Source organism: Labeo rohita, chromosome 8, assembly GCF_022985175.1.
Source record: "Labeo rohita strain BAU-BD-2019 chromosome 8, IGBB_LRoh.1.0, whole genome shotgun sequence".
In the NCBI taxonomy this organism is placed as follows: domain Eukaryota; kingdom Metazoa; phylum Chordata; class Actinopteri; order Cypriniformes; family Cyprinidae; genus Labeo; species Labeo rohita.
Window position 1 is genome coordinate 25637208 of NC_066876.1, and position 18655 is coordinate 25655862.

At 37.7% G+C, this 18655-nt stretch overlaps 2 protein-coding genes across 4 annotated transcripts in view; one reads left to right on the forward strand and one right to left on the reverse strand.

The window, feature by feature from the left end:
- Positions 1-3994, reverse strand: cdkn2c (cyclin-dependent kinase inhibitor 2C (p18, inhibits CDK4)). Of its 2 annotated transcripts, none has more exons than XM_051116349.1 (3): positions 3741-3994; positions 2766-3441; positions 1-1160 (listed from the first exon to the last, which is right to left on the reverse strand). In XM_051116349.1, the coding sequence occupies exons 2-3, from the start codon at positions 3057-3059 to the stop codon at positions 798-800; spliced, it is 657 nt and encodes a 218-aa protein (XP_050972306.1). In that variant the 5' UTR covers positions 3060-3441; positions 3741-3994; the 3' UTR covers positions 1-797. The 2 variants fall into 2 exon arrangements, with proteins under 2 accessions (XP_050972306.1, XP_050972305.1); XM_051116348.1 differs by having other exon boundaries at positions 3846-3993.
- A 1937-nt stretch (positions 3995-5931) lies between these two features.
- Positions 5932-18655, forward strand: part of faf1 (Fas (TNFRSF6) associated factor 1) — a 98341-nt gene continuing 85617 nt past the window's right edge. For both annotated transcript variants that reach the window (XM_051117132.1, XM_051117133.1), the window contains exons 1-3: positions 5932-6224; positions 7064-7132; positions 12993-13039. In XM_051117132.1, coding sequence (XP_050973089.1) covers positions 6174-6224; positions 7064-7132; positions 12993-13039 — 167 coding nt within the window. In that variant the 5' untranslated portion in view covers positions 5932-6173. The remainder of the gene's footprint in view (positions 6225-7063; positions 7133-12992; positions 13040-18655) is intronic.

Here is an 18655-nt window from a genome sequence, read left to right on the forward strand (position 1 = left end):
GAACGTCACAGCGTTTTATTTTTCTCTTTTAAACATTCGACAACATCAAACAACACTTATCAAGGTTCAACCAATTATATTTCATGTTTTAATACAGTCTCAGAAATGTTTTCTAGGCCTACCCGTATTTCAGTGACACGAGGCCAGAGTTAAACACACAACGTCACGAAAACATACCGAAACCGTTTCAACAGCTGTCTTTGGTTATTTTTTGCAAGGTTTTAATATTTTCAATGCGACAAAAGACAATCATTCACAGTAAATCAATAGTTAAAAGTCATTAAGTACAAGCAAAAGTGCAAATTCAATGTCATAAAACTAAACACAACAAAAACAGAGCAGTCAGGGGTTAAGTCGATTTTGACCATCATAGTGCAATTACTTTTCAATACAAATGAGATCTGTGGTTTCATTGAGCATCGATTAATTTAGGTTATCTTTTCTTCTTGTTACAAAACAGGACATAAAGGACAGGCGTGACCTTCCTGAAAGTTAGTGAAAGAAGTTATCCACACAAATCTAAAACTGAGACTTAGATGACCTGAAAAATCTCACAGAAAAAAATAAAATCCATTTAGCCAGATAAATTGGGGGCAATGTGAACAACATGCAACGTCATCTGAAAAGTTAATTGTTCTTCCCACGAAGACAAGCCCCTGAGCCCAATATTTTACAATGCAATGAGAGGTAGTTGGCTGAATATGTCTGCAATGCATTAAACCGCTCATTCAGCATTTGTATGCTACCTCTGTTACACAACAAAACACACAGGCCCGTAGTCATAATCTCTAGCTGGACTACAAAGGCGCAATGTTGTCTAACCACTCCACAGTTTTGTGTTTTCTGTGCATGAGCGCCAGGTCACGAGGTGTGTAGCCGTTCGCGTTCTGCAGAAAAGGGGGCGTGTTGCAGTTAGACACGAGAAACTGCACGACGTCCAGGTGTCCCTCCCGCGCCGCCAGATGCAAAGGCAGGTTGCCGTCGTTGTCGGGGAGATTGACATCAGCACCATTCTGTGCGAGCACCTGTAGAGTGTCCAGATATCCGTCTCGGGCGGCATCGTGACTGACGGTCAGTTGTAGGATGGGGTCGCGCTCGTTTGGGTCGGCGCCCGCTTGAAGCAACATCTCCGCTATGCGCGGGCAGCCAAGTTTCATCACCTGAGATGTACAGCCCAAAGAAAACGTGTTAAGGTGCTTAAAAATATAGTTTAATTCATTCATTACATGAATCACTTTTAGTCAAAGTGTAGCCTCACGAGTGCATTATTAGCCTATTATTTCTTTTTCAAGATATAGGTTAAATATAAATTAAAACAGAAAGCATGTGCATCTTAGAGTGTACCTGTTATTATTATTATTTTAGAAGATACTTAATTATTATGTAACTATCATGTAAATAGTAAGAAATCGAAGAAAGGAATTACTATAGGAATTGACTTAAAAACCTATATGAAAAAACGTGTTTGTGGTGAAATCTATCCGTTTTAGGCATATAACGACCTGCTAAATTATGACTCTCTGAGCTCTGATGATAGGTATTAAGTTATGAAATTATGGCATAGGCTTAATCGACATAACCAGGAAAAAAAATCACCATACTATGAATTATGTTTGTGGAAATTTCACGAGGTTAACCAGTACATCACACGCATTTACATTTACACAGCTCATTCTTGGATAAGCATTATGCATGCATTTTTTGAGCTCATATTAATTAAGAGACCACATGAAATATTTATATTTTTGTATGAATTCATTTGTCACATCGCAGAACGGTTTAAATGACCTAGTGAAGGTAAAAGGTGACAAAATCAGTGACCAGTCACAGCAACTAAAATATACAATTTTCCTTATTCACTCATGTATTTTCTAACCTAAAATCGTAATGTTGTTAAAACAAAAATGAACGAATATTTGATGTACCTATATGTACGCCACATATGCATAGGCAGAAATTGGAATATGCTACGGCTGCTAACGTCGAGATGGGGATTACCCATTGTTTATACTCATTCTGAAGCTGAGAATAGTTTGTGTGAATATGACAAAGGGTTCATGAGTAATTTTAGTATATTTCTTACCGACCGAAATTAAATAGCTATATTGTTTTTGGTGCAAATCCAGACGGCCTTCTGATCAGCAGAATATTTTATGTTTAACTGAAATAACTTAAAACGCAACAAAAATCAGCCTCTCGAGGCTTGTACGATTTTAATGTATTTATTTTATTTAATTCTAGAATTGTACTCTACCCCATAAAAGGAAATAATAAACATATGCATCTATAATCACCTCGGGCCTTTATAGAAAGTCCTTGATCATCACAAATACATGTTAACTTTGTTGTTGCACGTACGTTGTATAAAAAATATAACAAACAAATACAATGAGGTCTGAATTGTCCTAATTTAGGTGTAAAAGGCTGCCAGAAACTGTAATGTCAGATTTCATTTAGCTCGTGAGCTGACTGTGGTGTAATAAAACACTTTTCAGTTTCCACAATAAATTCTTTATGTATCAGAACACGAGAGACGCTAATCTGTTGACATAATAAAATATAGATCATTTGTAACAGGTGCGTACATGCTAGTTCGCAGGTAAACGTTATAAAAAACCACAGGTTTAGTTAGAAGTAAATTAACCAGGCCACTGCTAGTGACTGCAAGAAGGGAAAGGACAAAATGTTTTCCTGAGGCTGATGCACTATGCATTATAAACATCGCGTTTAGATATGAAACTCGTTCGTGGAGATGTGAGTCTAACCTGCAATGGTGTCCTGCCGTACTTGTTCTTCTCATTAACGTTCACGTTGCTTTGCAGTGTCTGCTCAATTTCGTTGAGATCTCCAATCGCAGCTGCAGTGCTCAGCCTATCTATAGCTGTGTCCTCGGCCATTGTATCCTGACAAAGGAGGTTAGAATATCTCTGATGCTCGCGTTTTGAAAAAATGTCCGCTGGTTTAGATGTAAAAAGTACTACAAAGCAGTAGTAAATAGTCCGATCCTCCAGCCCCCCTAAAAAAATATCCGTTGGAGATGCGCCAAGGTCCACCCACATTAATATCGTCCTACCGAAGCCATCGGAACCAGCGGAGAAAACAGGGATGCCATGCCATCTCTTATCGAATCTATGCACAAGCAAGAATTATGCAGGGGAAAAGGGAGATAATGAAAAGAAACATCCTCTTTTATGTGTTCAATGCGCGAAGTTCCTCCCCGTGTCCATGAATGACATGCAGCTCTCCTGTGGTCTCGGTCCAGATATGATCTCACATTCAAACAGATCTGTAGTAGTCACATGAAAAATGCTTGTATCCGACAGCCAAACTTTCCTTTCATGAGTCCTCTGATATTAACTACATGCAGGTGCAATGGGCTGGAGAGCTGCGATGCGTTCATGGCATTCGCAGATGTTGTCATTTCAAGCCTCCGAACGACCTCTGAAACAGATAAATAGAGGGAGAAGACTGTTATTCCGCGAGGAAATTTCTAATATGCATCCAGCGGCTTTGCAAGGATGCCTTCTGAGTTTTATGCACGCTTCCCGCCCATTTTGAATATGAAACGTCAAAAGCGAGTATTCTTTGATGTGCACATCAAACGCTGGCGTGAGGAATATCAAAATTTGTTAACTGACACTAGTCCGGGGTTTCAAACTGACACGCGTAGAAATACGCGTTATTAGTTTTGTTGGTCTGCGCTCAAGCGTGGCATAAAGCAGGCGTTAATATTTACGAACGTTCAGTCGTAGTGATTCCTCGCGCACGGAGTAGCTGTGACGATCCAGCGGATGATGGACGACGTCATAATGGATCATTTAAAATGAAACATTTGTATCCACTACCTGCAGAATGGTTAGGCTACGTCGCGGGCATCGAGTTATCCTGTTCGACCGCTTTATGAGCGCTGAATGAGCTGGTTGGAAGACAGCTGACTTTGTCAGAGAGTCTGCCGCTGTTGTTTGACATCACTCCGTTTTTTGAAATAAAGGGCCGACACTTCCGCCCACTTTTACTAACAGACGCGGAGTGAGGCGGGACTCAACGGTAATGCTTCAGGGAGAGGCTGTCAGAGATGCACTTTTTTGCTTTCTTCTCACAGGTTCTGCCCTGTTAAACTTTCATCCTTGAGTTGGAAAGGCTTTGAAGTGTTGGTGTCACTATTATAAAATTCCCCTCTCCATAAAAGTGCGTTTGATGTGAAATTTATTTAAATTACTGATATGATGAAAGGCTGTAAAACAGAGGAAGGTTTATATTTAGTCTTGTGAGGAAACCCTCCAGCGCACCAAAGATACAATCTGTCTGAAAATGGACAGTTTATCAGTATTTCACCATCGCATTTTGTTTATTCATTGGAATAGCTAGCCTAATATGTTTACATTAACATTACTACGCACTTAGTAGACATACAACTACATCCCTGCTCATAAAACCTGAACGAGCCTACACTAATTTGTTGTGTTTTAGAGTATTTTGGATGCTTTTCAGTGGGCAAGGCTGTGAGACCAGCCAACCAGCTTAGGCTGGTTTATGTATTTTTAATTATCGTTAATTTTCGGGACAGGCACGCAAAGCAAGGTTTATGAAAACTTAAAAAGTAAGTTTAATTGCAATGTATATCTCTCGGTTTGTTGGTTTAGGATGGTCTAGTTGGTCTCCTGGCTTGGCCAAGATCAAGGCCTCCCCAGCCTGAACCTGCTCTAAACCACTCTAAAACCAGCGTTGTATGGCTGGCATAGCTGCAAAGACCAGCGTAGACTGTTTTTTTGATTTGTTTGTGTCTTATTATTATTTTTGAGACATGCTTTACATTTGTAGGTTAAAGTTTAAGCAAGTTTAACTGCAATAAAAGTTTCAAGTTTGCTGGTTTATGATGGTCTAGCTGGTCTCCTTGCCTAGCCAAGATCAAGGCCTCTCAGCCTGGCCCTGCTCTAAACCACTCTAAATCCAGCATTGTATGGCTGGCATACTTGCAAATACCAGAGTAGACTGATTTGCTGATTTGTTTTTGCTTTATTATTATTATTGAGACAAGCTTTACATTTGTAGGTTGAAGTTTAACTGCAAAGAACGTTTCTAGTTTGCTAGTTTAGGATGGTTTTACCTGGTTTTAGCTTTCCAAAATAGTGCTCTGCTGTTTGACAAGCTAATTTCTCATCCTGACACACTGAAAATCGCTCTAAACCCATTTAAAACTAGTCTAGAGCTGGCATACATGCAAAGACCAGCGTAGACCGCTTTGCTGATTTGTTTTTGCTTTATTATTATTATTGAGACAAGCTTTACATTTGTAGGTTAAAGTTTAAGCAAGTGTAAATGCGATAAAAGTTTCTAGTTTGCTGGTTTAGGATGGTTTAGCTGGTTAAGATGGTGCTCTGCTGCTGACAAGCTATTTTTTCATCCTGACACATTTAAAATTGCTCTAAACCCATCTAAAACCAGTCTGGTAGGGCTTGCATGTACTTGCTAAGATTAGCAAACCAAATTAAACTAGTTTAAGTTTTTTTTCAGCATAGACAACATAAAGAAAACATGTGAGTTTAGTCAGAGCACTCATTAGTAAGATGAACACCCCTACTAAAACTTGTTTTTAGATTTTTTTTCTCAGAGCTTACTAATGTTTGGTTGTTCATCGTGGTTGGCAGAGGTATATATACTGTTTACAAAATAAAAACTAATTTTAGTGGGGTTGTATTTGAGTACTGAACTGTGAAAAATTGCTACAGACAAAACAGTTATTGTTTTAGAACAGCCTAAACTGCTCACAAACATGTTTAACGAAATAATTTTTGCAAGCTTTTTTGTTGCAAAATGTGATAAGGTAGGCAAAGTAGTCGCTTGTTTGACAGTCTGTTCAAATTCAAGCGCGGCCCTGCTGCTGCTTTAAAAATACACAGCTCGTTCCAACCGTGTGAGTTCGCGCGACAGTTCACAGCACCTCTTTACGGCAGCCGTAAGATGTTCCGTTGCTTTGAACGCCGATCCAGAACAGCAAAGTGACGATAACAGAAAAACTGAAAGCCACCAAACACTGACAACACGGCCTCGAAGAGCAGCATTTAGACTCAGTTACTTGCCGCACACTGGTAAACCGTGTCCTGAGCTGCTCTTTTGAAACCGGTGGTTGATATTTTTGGGGTTTTTACATGAGTCGTTAGCCTCTCACTGCAATGGCCTCCGACAGCAACATGGACAGAGAAATGATCCTGGCCGACTTTCAGGTGGGTTTTCTCCCAAAAATACTGATGATCCGTAATTTTATAAGATCTGGATGTGTACATCAGGCCCGTTCATGTGGCTACTCAGTGCTAGCCGGGTAACGGCTATTGAAGTCACTTCTTTTTGTTGACATCTCTCGGGATGATCAGCTGTCAGTGGCTTTGTTTGAATTATTCAGCAAAAATGAAACCTGGCAAGCACATGACCAGACAAAAGAACAACAGACAGCGTAAAATACATAATTTTGTTGTCGTCTTCTCATGTGGGACTAGAAAACATTACTGAACTGTCATCTGAAGCCTGATCTGTCTTTTTTTTATGACCCTGTAATAGCCAAAAGCTGTCAGATGACTCTGTACGGCTTTCTCTGTTTCTGCACTGCCATCACCTGTCACGTTCATGTTTTTCAGTTTGTTTGCCTTGAGATTTTTATTAAACATTTGTGTTTTGATTTGAAAACTTTCATAGAAACCGAAAGAGCTCTGAAATATGTAGCAATTACAAATATTTTGAGGTGGCATCCTCCAAGCTTGCTTAGACTTATTTTATTGTGACTACAAACTTAAAGGTTTACAATAAACATCTCTTATGGAATTTAATATCTTTTCCTATGTTATATTGAAGAAAGATTTAGTATGACGTTATATGTAAAATATAAATCTATATTTTATATATATACACGTGTAAATATTTATAAAATATTCAGCGTTTATGTAGCCTGCAACAAAATAAAAATTCAGTCATTCTAAGAAATTTCATTCTTTCAATATAAAAAAGGGACTTTTTGGTCTTTTTTTTAAAATATGCAAATATCAAAATCAGTTTGATATTTTTATTTCAGGCATGTACCGGAATCGACAACATTGCTGAGGCGATCACACTTCTAGAACTTAACAACTGGGACTTGGTGGTAAGATGCAGTTTGTTTGTTAAATCTGTAAGACTGACACACAGCTAGATTTGTTTCAAACCACAAATGATTTTAACAAGTGCACATGTGTCCCGCATATTGTTTGTTTGTGGACTGTGGTGATGCATCGGAGACAAAGCCACTATGTTTAGTGCAAACGCTGTTTAATGGTACCATTGTTCACAGGGTGTTCTGGCATAGTTCTGTAGTAGCTGCATTTCCATATACCAGTTACACTGACTCACAGCAGAAGTTAGTCATCAACAAATCCTGGTCTGATGTGTATGCAATTCAAGGCTTTAGTTTTATTTGTATTTTGGCACTGTGAACAATTTGCTTATAATTAGTTTTTTATGGCTCATTAGTAACCGTTCTAGGACAGGTTTATTTAAAACTAATGTAATATAATATAAATCTTTATAATAAACCAAGCAAAATCGCAGCTGTACTTGACAGCCAGGGATCGCCCTGCATTTTCTTGTATGGAAAACAGTAGGATTAACTTTTTAATAATACCTTTTGTGCTTTATAGGAAAAACCCAACCCCCAATAAAAATAACTATTATTATTTATAATGAAACTTAAGCTTTTCGCTGAAATACTGTTATGTCATCAGAGCCAATTATATACTTTTGAATCATGAACCGAAGTGAAAACATATTATTAAGTCTTTGCTGAAGCTGAATGTTAAAGGAGAAGTTCACTTCCAGAACAAAAATTTACATTGTACTCACTCCGTTGTCATCCAAGATGTTCATGTCTTTCTTTCTTCAGTCGTAAAGAAATTATGTTTTTTTCTAGCTCTGCCATGCACGTGCGTACTCTGTGCAGTCCTGCTCAAGACACTTAGGGTAGGTTGAAAAACTCCCACCGTATTTTTTTACCTTATTTGCACGTTTGCTTTGTAAACACTGGGTTGGTACTTCTGCAGTGATATAGGACAGTTTTGAAGTTTGGGGAGAAAATGAGATGGGAGTTTTTCGACATACTCTAACTGTATTGAACAGGAATGCACAGAGTACACGCGGAGCTGGACACGAGGAGCATTCAAGGTTAAAAAGTATATTTTATTTTATTTTTTTAGAAAATGACCGATTGTTTTGCTAGATAAGACCCTTATTCCTCAGCTGGAATCATTTAGAGCCTTTTAAAGCTGTGTTGAAACTGCATTTTGGAAGTTCAGACTCACAGGCACCATTGAAGTCCACAATATGGAGATAATTCCTGAAATGTTTTCCTCAAAAAACATTATTTCTTTACGACTGAAGAAAGAAAGACATAAACATCTTGGATGACAACGGGGTGAGTACATTATCTGTGGATTTTTGTTCTGGAAGTGAACTACTCCTTTCATAATATTGTAAGCGCTGCATCGATTCGTGTATTCTGTAGCTTTTAGAAACTAATTGAAACTGCACTAAACACTGCAAGGCTAAATTGGGCCTTATCTCTCCGTTTGGAAGCGCATTTTGCCACACATCTTCCTTAGGATGTGTCATTCATCCTAATAAATGCTAAATGTGTACGGTTAAAAAAATATATATTTTAAAATTAGTTTGTGTTGGCAAATTCCCCCAAACCACCTGCATGCAACATGTCCATGGTTCTGCATGAATCATTTAGGCTAAATTACAAATTTTGGCTTCAAAACTTGCAGTAATTATGGAACTTTAATTATCAAATGCTAAATACTTGGTATGGCACTATTAGGGGGCATGAATTAGGACATTTCAAGTCGATGCTGACATTCACTATGCCTTTAAAAGCTTTTATGAGCTTTAAGCCACGTAATACATCAAAATGCACTGCACTGTAAAATTCTGTGACAGATTGTAAAAGATTATTGCATTCAAACATACAGACAGTCTATTTAATATTAGCTCCTCAACTGATCTATAGAGAAAGCAATAGTATCTAAGAATTATTTGCCCTCTTTTAGAATTTTGTTCAGGTTTGGTGATGTAAATCACTAGTAATTTAACATTTGCAGAATATGAGTAAGTTTTGTTATTGCATGATAAACTATTATCTCACAGTTATCACAACATGAGCATCTTTAATTCAGTCGGATTCAGTCCTCTTCCATCAAGAATACTCAAATTTGTTTCATTTGTTACTAGGGGTGCTCCGATTGATCGGAGCGTACACACATAACGCCACGTTCACATACCTCCGTTTGCGTATGCTTTTTCCGCGCTCATGCTAACGGATTAAAGCGTTCAAGCTGCACACAGTTGCAGTCTGGCAGTGTGTTCCAGGAGCGGTGTATCTGCAGCAGTGTAGAGATCGTTTCCGCACGGAGTCTGTGCTGCACGTGCAGAATTAAAGTGACAGCGCATTGTTTGTGGAATATGAACAAGGATTGACACGAAAATAAATGGACCATAAATGCATATAATTAAAATCTACTGTGTTTCACAGTCAACACATATGGGTTTTTGGCTAGGTTTAAAGGAAAAGAGCACTTTTAGGTAAGGCAATAATAGATCGTGGATGTAGAAAAACTAAGTTGTTTATTAACAACAGGATTGCTTGTAATAAAGATTAAAAAAAAAAGGCAGTAGAACTGACTGTTTCTGTCATTGGTAAGTTTTTAATTTAGAATGTTTGTGTTAACATAAGAAAAGTAGTTTAAATGTTTTGCCACTTGCTTGAGCAACTTTATACATTAATCTAGAAGAAAACACAAAAGTAAAATGCATTGAATAATGTGTTGCTTATATTTATTGTTTAAACACATCTATGAGAGATTACTGTACTGTGTAAAAAAAGAATCACAATGCTGAAAAAGTATTTTCAATAACAGTGTTAGGATTTGAAATCAAAATAATGGGTAAATGTGTTTGTGGAAATCAGGCTTGTGCTGTGCGTAAGCTATTGTGCAATAATTGCACAATTCTAAAAACAAAAATGCATGAACATTTGAACACTGCATGATCAAACATTTAGTAGAGAGAAATATATATTTAAAAAATCAAAAGTCTAAATAATGCTCCCCTCCACCCCTCAAATAAAAAAATCAGACCCTGAATAAGTGTCTAAAAATCCTGATTGGAGTATCTCTATAAATAATTCTACATGATTAATAGAAGGCTTTAAAAAGATCGGTATTGGTGATCGGACCGGCAGATATAGCTTCCTGTGATCGGCCTCAAAAAACCCTGATCGGAGCACCTCTATTTGTTATTTCAGTTTTAATTTCTTTTTCCTCTCTCTCTGTTTATATGCCAATTCTGTGATACACAGAATAACATTACAGTTCCTACACATTTCATTTTAAAGCATCATTAGAGGCAGTAAACTACGGTAGCGAAATGCATGCCCAATCATAATTCAAGATCTGTACCTTTTTTTTTTTTTCCAAGCAGGAACTGTTTCACTCCTAGTGAACAAATAGTAGCTCCTTTGTTGCTCCTACTGTGCAGCGCTTATGTGTCTAAGTGTCTGTTTCAATCGATAATGTTATTTGAACAGACAGCAATGTCTACTGGAGTCTAGTTTGCAGATACCCACACCTTTTTATGGCTTTTCATCTTATCTATTGCAAACAGGTCATTTAGACAGATCAAAACGGCCCTAAACATGCCTTGTTGCGGGAGCCCGTCCCACCCTTTGAATGTGGATATTGTAATTGAAGTCTTATTACAAGGATCCTGGTGATTTATAGGCTGCTATATCACCTTTCATTGGCCGCCGTACAAACATTTCACCTCTACAGCCTGAAAAATTTGCAGCTGTGACAGGTGTCACACCACAGACAAAGGCGGACAGGCAGAGCTTGTTTTGTTTGGGTGAATGTAATGGGGGCGTGTCCTTTGGCAGTTTCCGTAGTGCTAATTTGCATGAGGGACTGCATATGACCCAGGCTTGTGTTTACAGACGGTAATGAAGCTATAAAGAATGCAGTGTCAGGACAGATCTAAAGCGGCAGTTTTCAAACAAAATGTGTGGTTTTGCAGACAGATTTTCCTCCACAAAGTTGCTTTTTATCTTAAAAGCAGGCTGCTTAACTATATTTAGCAGGAAGCTGGTTATATTCTGGCAGCCATTCAAAGAAAGCAGGCCCTAGCCACGGCGTGGTTAAGTGCACCTGTGAATGTGATGACTTGCTGTTCCCACTTAGGGTTGTGAGGTTGGTAAAGTCAAAAAAAAAAAAAAAAAAAAAAAAACTAGAGACGGGACAGTCAGCGAGTGTTTGAACACCCCACGCTGAAGCCAGGATGTGTGCCACAAACACTTCATCACATAAACACCGCGCTGCACCTGAGCAAATCTTTCACGAGAAGTCAAATGGCAGCTGTTAAATGCATAATGCACTTCTTTCGCATATTTGCAAGCATTAAAGGGTTAACAATATCTGATGCTCTGTCTCTACAGCAGACAAAACATCATTTCTGTGGCCTCTACCGGCATGGAAAAAATTTGGGAGCATAGCAAGCGTTGCGATGTACGTCTCTGTATACACTTTGTTATTTGGCTCAATCAGAAGCCATTCCATTCAGATCTGTATCCACCGAGAGTAAGTCTCCTTATCACAGTCTGGCTCCAGAACCCACTTGCTCACACATGCACAGACACAAACACATCAGGCCCATCTCTGTGCATTCCACTTCAGCCTGATGAGAGAAAGAGAGGGGGAAATATGTGGCTCACATTGCTGGATACAGCTTGTGCGCTTTATGTTTGGGGTTAATGGCTTGCTGTGTATTTCTGTTATTTACATTATCATCTTAAAAAAGGATCAGTATGTTTAGAGCATTTTTTATTTGGGTAGTTAATGTGAAATTCTAGTATTGACAGCAGTTATGTCCTGCAGTGTGATATGATACGCTATGCCATATCTTACATTAATTGATTTTTTTGTATATTTATTGTATACTACAGTTCAAAAGCAATTACAGTAAAAACATCAATTTTGTGAAATGTTATTACAATGTAATATAATTGTTTTCTATTTTACTATGTTTTAATATTTAATTTATTCATATGACGCAAAGCTACATTTTCAGCAACCATTACACTGGTCTTCAGTGTCACATTATCCTTCAGAAATCATTCTAATGATTTGGTGCTCAATAAATATATTTTTTGATATTATCAATGTTAAAAACCATTGTGCTACTTAATATTTTTGCGTAATCTCTCTCCCCTCCAAATTGTAAATGAATATTACAATGTAATATAATTGTTTTCTATTTTAATATATTTTCATATTTAATTTATTTCTGTGACGCAAAGCTAAATCATTCTAATATGCTGATTTGGTGCTCAATAAATATATATTTTTTTAAATATTATCAATGTTAAGAACAGTTGTGCTGCTTAATATTTTTTGTATAATCCTCCTCCCAAATTCTTTTAATGAATATAAACCTTTTTTTGGCAGTGTAAAATAAATTAATTTATGAAACAAGAATTTATGATCTCATTAATCAAGAGGTTTTTTTTAACTTCATATTCATTTAAAGACTACATCTGTGCTTTTAAAATGATTTTTGTCACATTGCATGCCTATTTACATAAACTGCAAACAGCAGGGTGATTAACATGCTCCAAATTTGCTTACTGTTGAGTATGTTCTGTATCACCTTTCTACTTGCCATTGATAAACAGTGTTCTTTTGCATACTATATAGTAGGGAGTCTAGGGACGTACACCTATTCAAATAAAGAATTGATGACTGATTACACCTAAAATATATGCTTCCTTTTTATACATTCACATGCATTTAAAAAATGATAGTGGCTAAGAAATTTCATGTTATGTCACTTTTGATTTTATCTGAACCCAACAGTTATTTCTTGTACTCGTCAATGTTTTTGAGTTCTCATTAAAGTATATATTTGTGTTCTCTTTGTAGGCGGCCATCAATGGAGTGATACCACAAGAAAATGGGATCTTGCAAAGGTATGATGTTGATTTGTTGATTCCTATCAGTCTAAAGCCATCAACTCAGGCTTTCCCTTTACAAGATTATGGCAGCGATTCCACTCCATTGAGTTGCATGTGGTAGTCTTTAGAGTAGAGATTAATTCTGGTAAACTCCAAAGACAGCACATTACCTGAATCACGACCCGGCTGAGCTTGATGGCTCGAACGAGGTGGTTACTGTTTTCATGCCCCTGTAAAATGAAACTGGCCTCTTCTCAAAAGGGCATTCGTCTCTAAGCTATAATGAGACCCAGCTGTGGCTGCTGCTGGTTCCCTGGATGTTAAGGAATCAAGGGGGAAATGTCAGAGCAGCGTGTGTTTCGGCTTGTAGAGCCTTTGGTAGAGCTGTTATCATGTCTGCTCATCTGATTAATCAAATCAGAAGTCTGCTCTTCCATTTTACGACGGCTAATCAGCAAACCAACTACTGAACACAACATCCTGCACTTTAATATTGATCTAGCTTTATTTTGTAATTCATTTTCATTTTCATAATGATCTCTTCCACAGTGAGCCTAGGTGGCCACTTCAATGTCCGGTGCTGCAGTGTAAGTGGACATTTTTTTAAAATTAAGCACAAAATATAATCTTAGAAGTGTAACATGACAGGACAAAGCAATACTGATAAGGTGATTCTATAGAAATGTCCACTTTTGGTATGGGAAGATGTCTTAAAATGTATTTATTTTTCTAACATTTAAACTTAGACCACATTATTAGATGTCCTTTTGACCTTATGAATACACATAAATGTCAGATTAATGATTTTTAAAAAATCTTTTTTGTGCATTTATTTAACCATAAGGAAGGTAACACCAGTGATGGTAACACCAGTGACAATTTTCACGAAAAATGCATTTTACAGAATGGCTGCTGCAAGGTATCAAACCACATGTTGTCAGTCATGCTGTACTCACTACATTAAGTAGTTTAATCCATTTGTATTCTAGTTTTTTTACAGTTCCCTAACAATAAAGCAGGTCATGCCAGTGACTTCAACTAAAAGCTTCATGTGAAATCATGAGATAAATGAGAAAATATCTGATATCTGAAAAGAGACAGTGGACTTATCATGAGCCTTTCTTCATGGATCTTCAGGAAATAGAAAGAAGGAAGTCAAGTGATGCCATCAGTGTGATTTTTCAAAATAAACATTTTTGTTACGGTAACACCAATGACACAATTTCAGAGGACCAATACTTACATTCAAGTTTTTATAATATTTATTCAGCATCTAGTTTTTTTTATGGTATTTACATCATATATTTGATAGTTATTAATACATTATTGTATTCAAGGAACTTGTAGACAAACTTGTTTTTGACCTCAAAATAAAGCACTTTCCCTCTGTACATCCCAGTGGGGATGAGCAATTTTGTGGTGCTTAGAATTCAAAATAATTAAAAAAAATATCGCTACATTGATGGCTCAAGAAGGTGTAATTGTTCAAATAACATATTGTTTCACTTTAAAACATAAAGAAATTGAAACCCTAGTGTTGTTCGACCCAATCCCAATTCTGTTTTCTACCCCTTTGCCTACCCCTCGCCCCTTCCCCTTGCCCCTTGAAACAAAGTGAGAAGGGGAAGGGTTAAAAATGTTCCCCTAAGAAATGGGACACCACTACTACACTGTCATACGTCATCATACGTTGATACAGTGACAGTTTCGCCGTTTTCTCCAACATTACACAACTAATTAAACTCGATCTGTACATTCTTAACTTTAATGCAGATTTTAGATATTAGCCGTCGATCACTCCCTGTCACTGACACTGCGCTCCGCTGAAACTCGGAACCGGCCGTTTTTTTCTCTCTCTCAGCCAACCTCTGTTCCAGATTTGTAAACTACATTGAAATTAGGGGTGTGTGAAACGACGATTTTTGATTGTGGACAAATAAAATGTCATTCTGTCAGACGCAATACAACGCGGCATACATTCACATCAAATGATAACTCAGCTTCAGAGTTTCACTCAAGTAGGGGCGTAATTTCCACTGGGGACACACTTTTCAAAATCCCCCCACTTTCAAATAGTTTTGTTAAATTAATGTCTTGTATTGTAGAATGCACGCTCAGCACCGCCGTGAGTTTCGCGCCATCGTTAAAACGAAACCGAAAGTAAAACGCGCGCGCGCATTCAAAAGCAATTTTAATACCCCACGTTTAGAGAGCGACTCCCCAATGTGCGGAAATTAGGCTACATAACATATCTAGGCTGTAGGCTATAGGTTGTGTAGTTGTATTTAATACAACCTTAATATTCATTTGGTGCTCTTGAATTTTTTTTGGTGCTCCTAACTTTTTGAAGTTGGGAGCACCAGTGCTACTAAGTAAACAGTGAATTACGAGCCCTGTAGATAAAACATATATTTTCTAATATCGTGCAATCAGTGCTATCCGCTAGAAAACTTTAGCGATTTTTTTGCGAACGTTTCTTTACAGAACATCACCGTAAACACAAACACAAGATTGAAGGTAATATACACATAATGAAAAATTGTCATAAAAATCCTTATTAATGGCAAAAATTACTTACATTTATGGGTCTGCTTGCTCGAGTGAGCAGCCATGTTGGAAATTTCTCTTAGCCCTTCGTTTGAAGTGAGGTCCCGAAAAATCTTAGTTTGGAGGGCTATCTAGCCCTTCCCCTTCCCCCTACCCCTCCAACCAAAAGAGAATTGAGACACCCCTACCCCTACACGTGAACGCGCCAAACGGAGGGGTAGGGGAAAGTGTAGGGGTAAGGGGTAGAATTGGGATTGGGCCTTCATGTATCATTTTTTTGTAAAGGCCAGGGACAGGAAAATGGTCCCAATTACATTATAATGCATTGTGTATATGTATACACATATACGCTGTATTATAAAATAATGTAATTTTTTTGTAATCCACAATTATAAGAAATATTACAGAAAGAGTCTCTACCACCACAGTTTGTTGTGAGAGAATACTATACCAGAAACTTGCATAGCACTGAGATTTTAGTGGAAATAGACAGTCAGCATTCATAGCTCATTGGGCATTGTTTATGATTTTGTTTTTTTTTTTTTCTTCTTCTTCTTCTTGTTACTGTTTTATTTTATTTTTTATATGATAAATGTTAAAAAATTTGGGAGTGGTCGGCACCGATAGCCTTGTGGGCAGTGTGCCGACATATGGTGCAGTTGCACTTTGGGTGTCCCGAGTTCGAACCCTGGCTTGTGGACCTTTCCTGATCCCATCCCCCTCTCTCTCTCCCATTGCTTCCTGTCATATCTCAACTGTCCTATAATGAAAAAAAAGCGAAAACACCAAATAAATAAATCAAAATTTTGGGAGTGTGAACATTTTTAAAAATGTTTTCGAAGTGCTGACCAGGGCTGCATTTATTTGATTAAAAATACAATAAAAATATTGTCAAATATTATGTTATTACAATTTACAATAACTACTTTGTCTATTTTAATATATTTTAAAATGTCATTTATTGCTGTATTTTCAGTAGCCATTACCTGTCACAGTGTCACATTATCCCTTAGAGATTAATGTTGAAAAGAGTTGTGCTGCTTGAAGGGATAGTTTACCCAAAAATGAAAATTCTGTCTTTAATTACTCACCCTCATGTTGTTCCAAACTCGTAACCCTTTGTTCATCTTCGGAAAACAAGTTAAGATATTTTTTATGAAATCTGAGAGCTTTCTGACCCTGCATAGACAGCAAAGCAACTGACACGTTCAAGGTCCAGAAAGGTAATAAAGTCATTAAGATAATTCATGTAACATCAGTGGCTCAATGTAATGATATGAAGCTACTAGAATACATTTTTTGCGGAAAGACAACAAAAATTTATTCAACAACTTCTTTTTCACGCATCCGTGTGGTGCTGCTGATGCAGGAGCTGGTATTTTGACGTAAAATGTCCATGTCTCTTAGCTCATGGTCTGTATATTCTGGTTCAAACAGGTAAGGCTGTGCAAAAAATTGCAAGTCATCCTCTCTGTCTAAATCTTCAGACAAGTTTATGAAGACCGTTTTATGTACAGTGTGTCTTGTTCTGCTTGTAAACAAAGCGCAGCGCATCCGGTTTCTACCTCGGAACACCTGCTCCTGCGTCAGCAGCATCACACGCAAGAATCATGAAACTCTTGTGAATGGAAGAGACGAAACTGTTGATTAAAGTCGTTATTTTTGTTTTCTTTGCACACAAAAACTATTCTCGTAGCCAGTCATTATGGTTGAACCACTGATGTCACATGGATTATTTTTATGATGTCCCTACTACCTTTCTGGGCCTAGGAATGGTTTAGTTGCATTGTTGTCTGTGCAGGGTCTGAAAGCTCTTGGATTTAATCAAAAATATCTTCATTTGTCTTCTGAATATGAACAAAGGTCTTACTGGTTTGGAAGGACGTGGAGTGAGTAATTAATGACAGAATTTAAATTTTTGCATGAACTAACCCTTTAATATTTATGTGAAAACCGTGATACTTTTCTGAAGATTCTTTTTTGAACCGCATTCATTTATTTTTTAACAATGTCTTTTCATTTCTTTCTTTAAGAATAAATGTAATACATAATACAGCCCCTGTTCTTTTACACTGTAGTGTTCACTTTGGTACCATGTCTTAAAACCATTCTTTTTTTTTCTACTACTTTAGTTTTAGGGTTACAACTAAGAAAAAAAAACATGAGGGCAGGAAAAAGAAAGTGAGAATTAAAGTGTGTTGCGGAAATAATTGCGGTGAAATAGCAGCGCAGAGAGGGCTGTCATCTCATTTCCCTCTGGAAGTCTGCTCCCCAGCAATTACCCCCTTCGTGCCATTTCAACACCAGAGTCACAGGAAATCAAACAATCAAGTTTACTGCGGGGGTTTTCATAGCGGTTGGTTGATGACCTTGTTAATGGAGGAGAACAACCAACAAAGTTGGGAGCTTTTTATAGGACTCAGCACGGATGTAGCCAACTGTGGGTTCTGCGCCGCTGGCCACATTTCAGTGCGTTAATACAGTGGCCTAAAAATACTGTTTAACGTGATGTGTTTGTGACCAGCGGTAGGGTTGTTTAGATGCTCACCACAATTTCATACATGCAAGTTTTTCTTCTTCTTCTTTTCCCCTGTCCTTTTTTCATTTTCTTTAGTTTGCTCTGCTTTGGATCGCAGTGAACTCATTCATGGTGTGTTTAGGCTGAATGTAAAGCTTTTCAGCATTCCATCGACCAATTAAATTCTGCCAGTTGCATTGTGGGTAAGAAAAGTAGTTGACAGCTTTCATTGTTGTGCACTCTTCACTGGGTTGTGAAGGTATATAGAGGGGCCAACCACCTTGGCACGGCGTTGGGCACTAAACCGTTGACACCCACAATTGAAAAAGCAACAAACAGTTCTTGTTGTTTGTCTGTCTCGCTTGAAGAGTTTGTAAAGTGTTACACTACGCATTTAGCCGTATTGAGATTTCCCTCGGCCGCCTTGGGCTGAAAGAGAGAGAAATTGAACAGAAACGCACACAAACACAACAGCAAAAAAAAATCGGACCCAATAACAGGAATTGAAACTTTGGGCAACAAAAGGCGTTTGTGAAAACTCATTGTGTCCGCCGTCCATTTCTCCT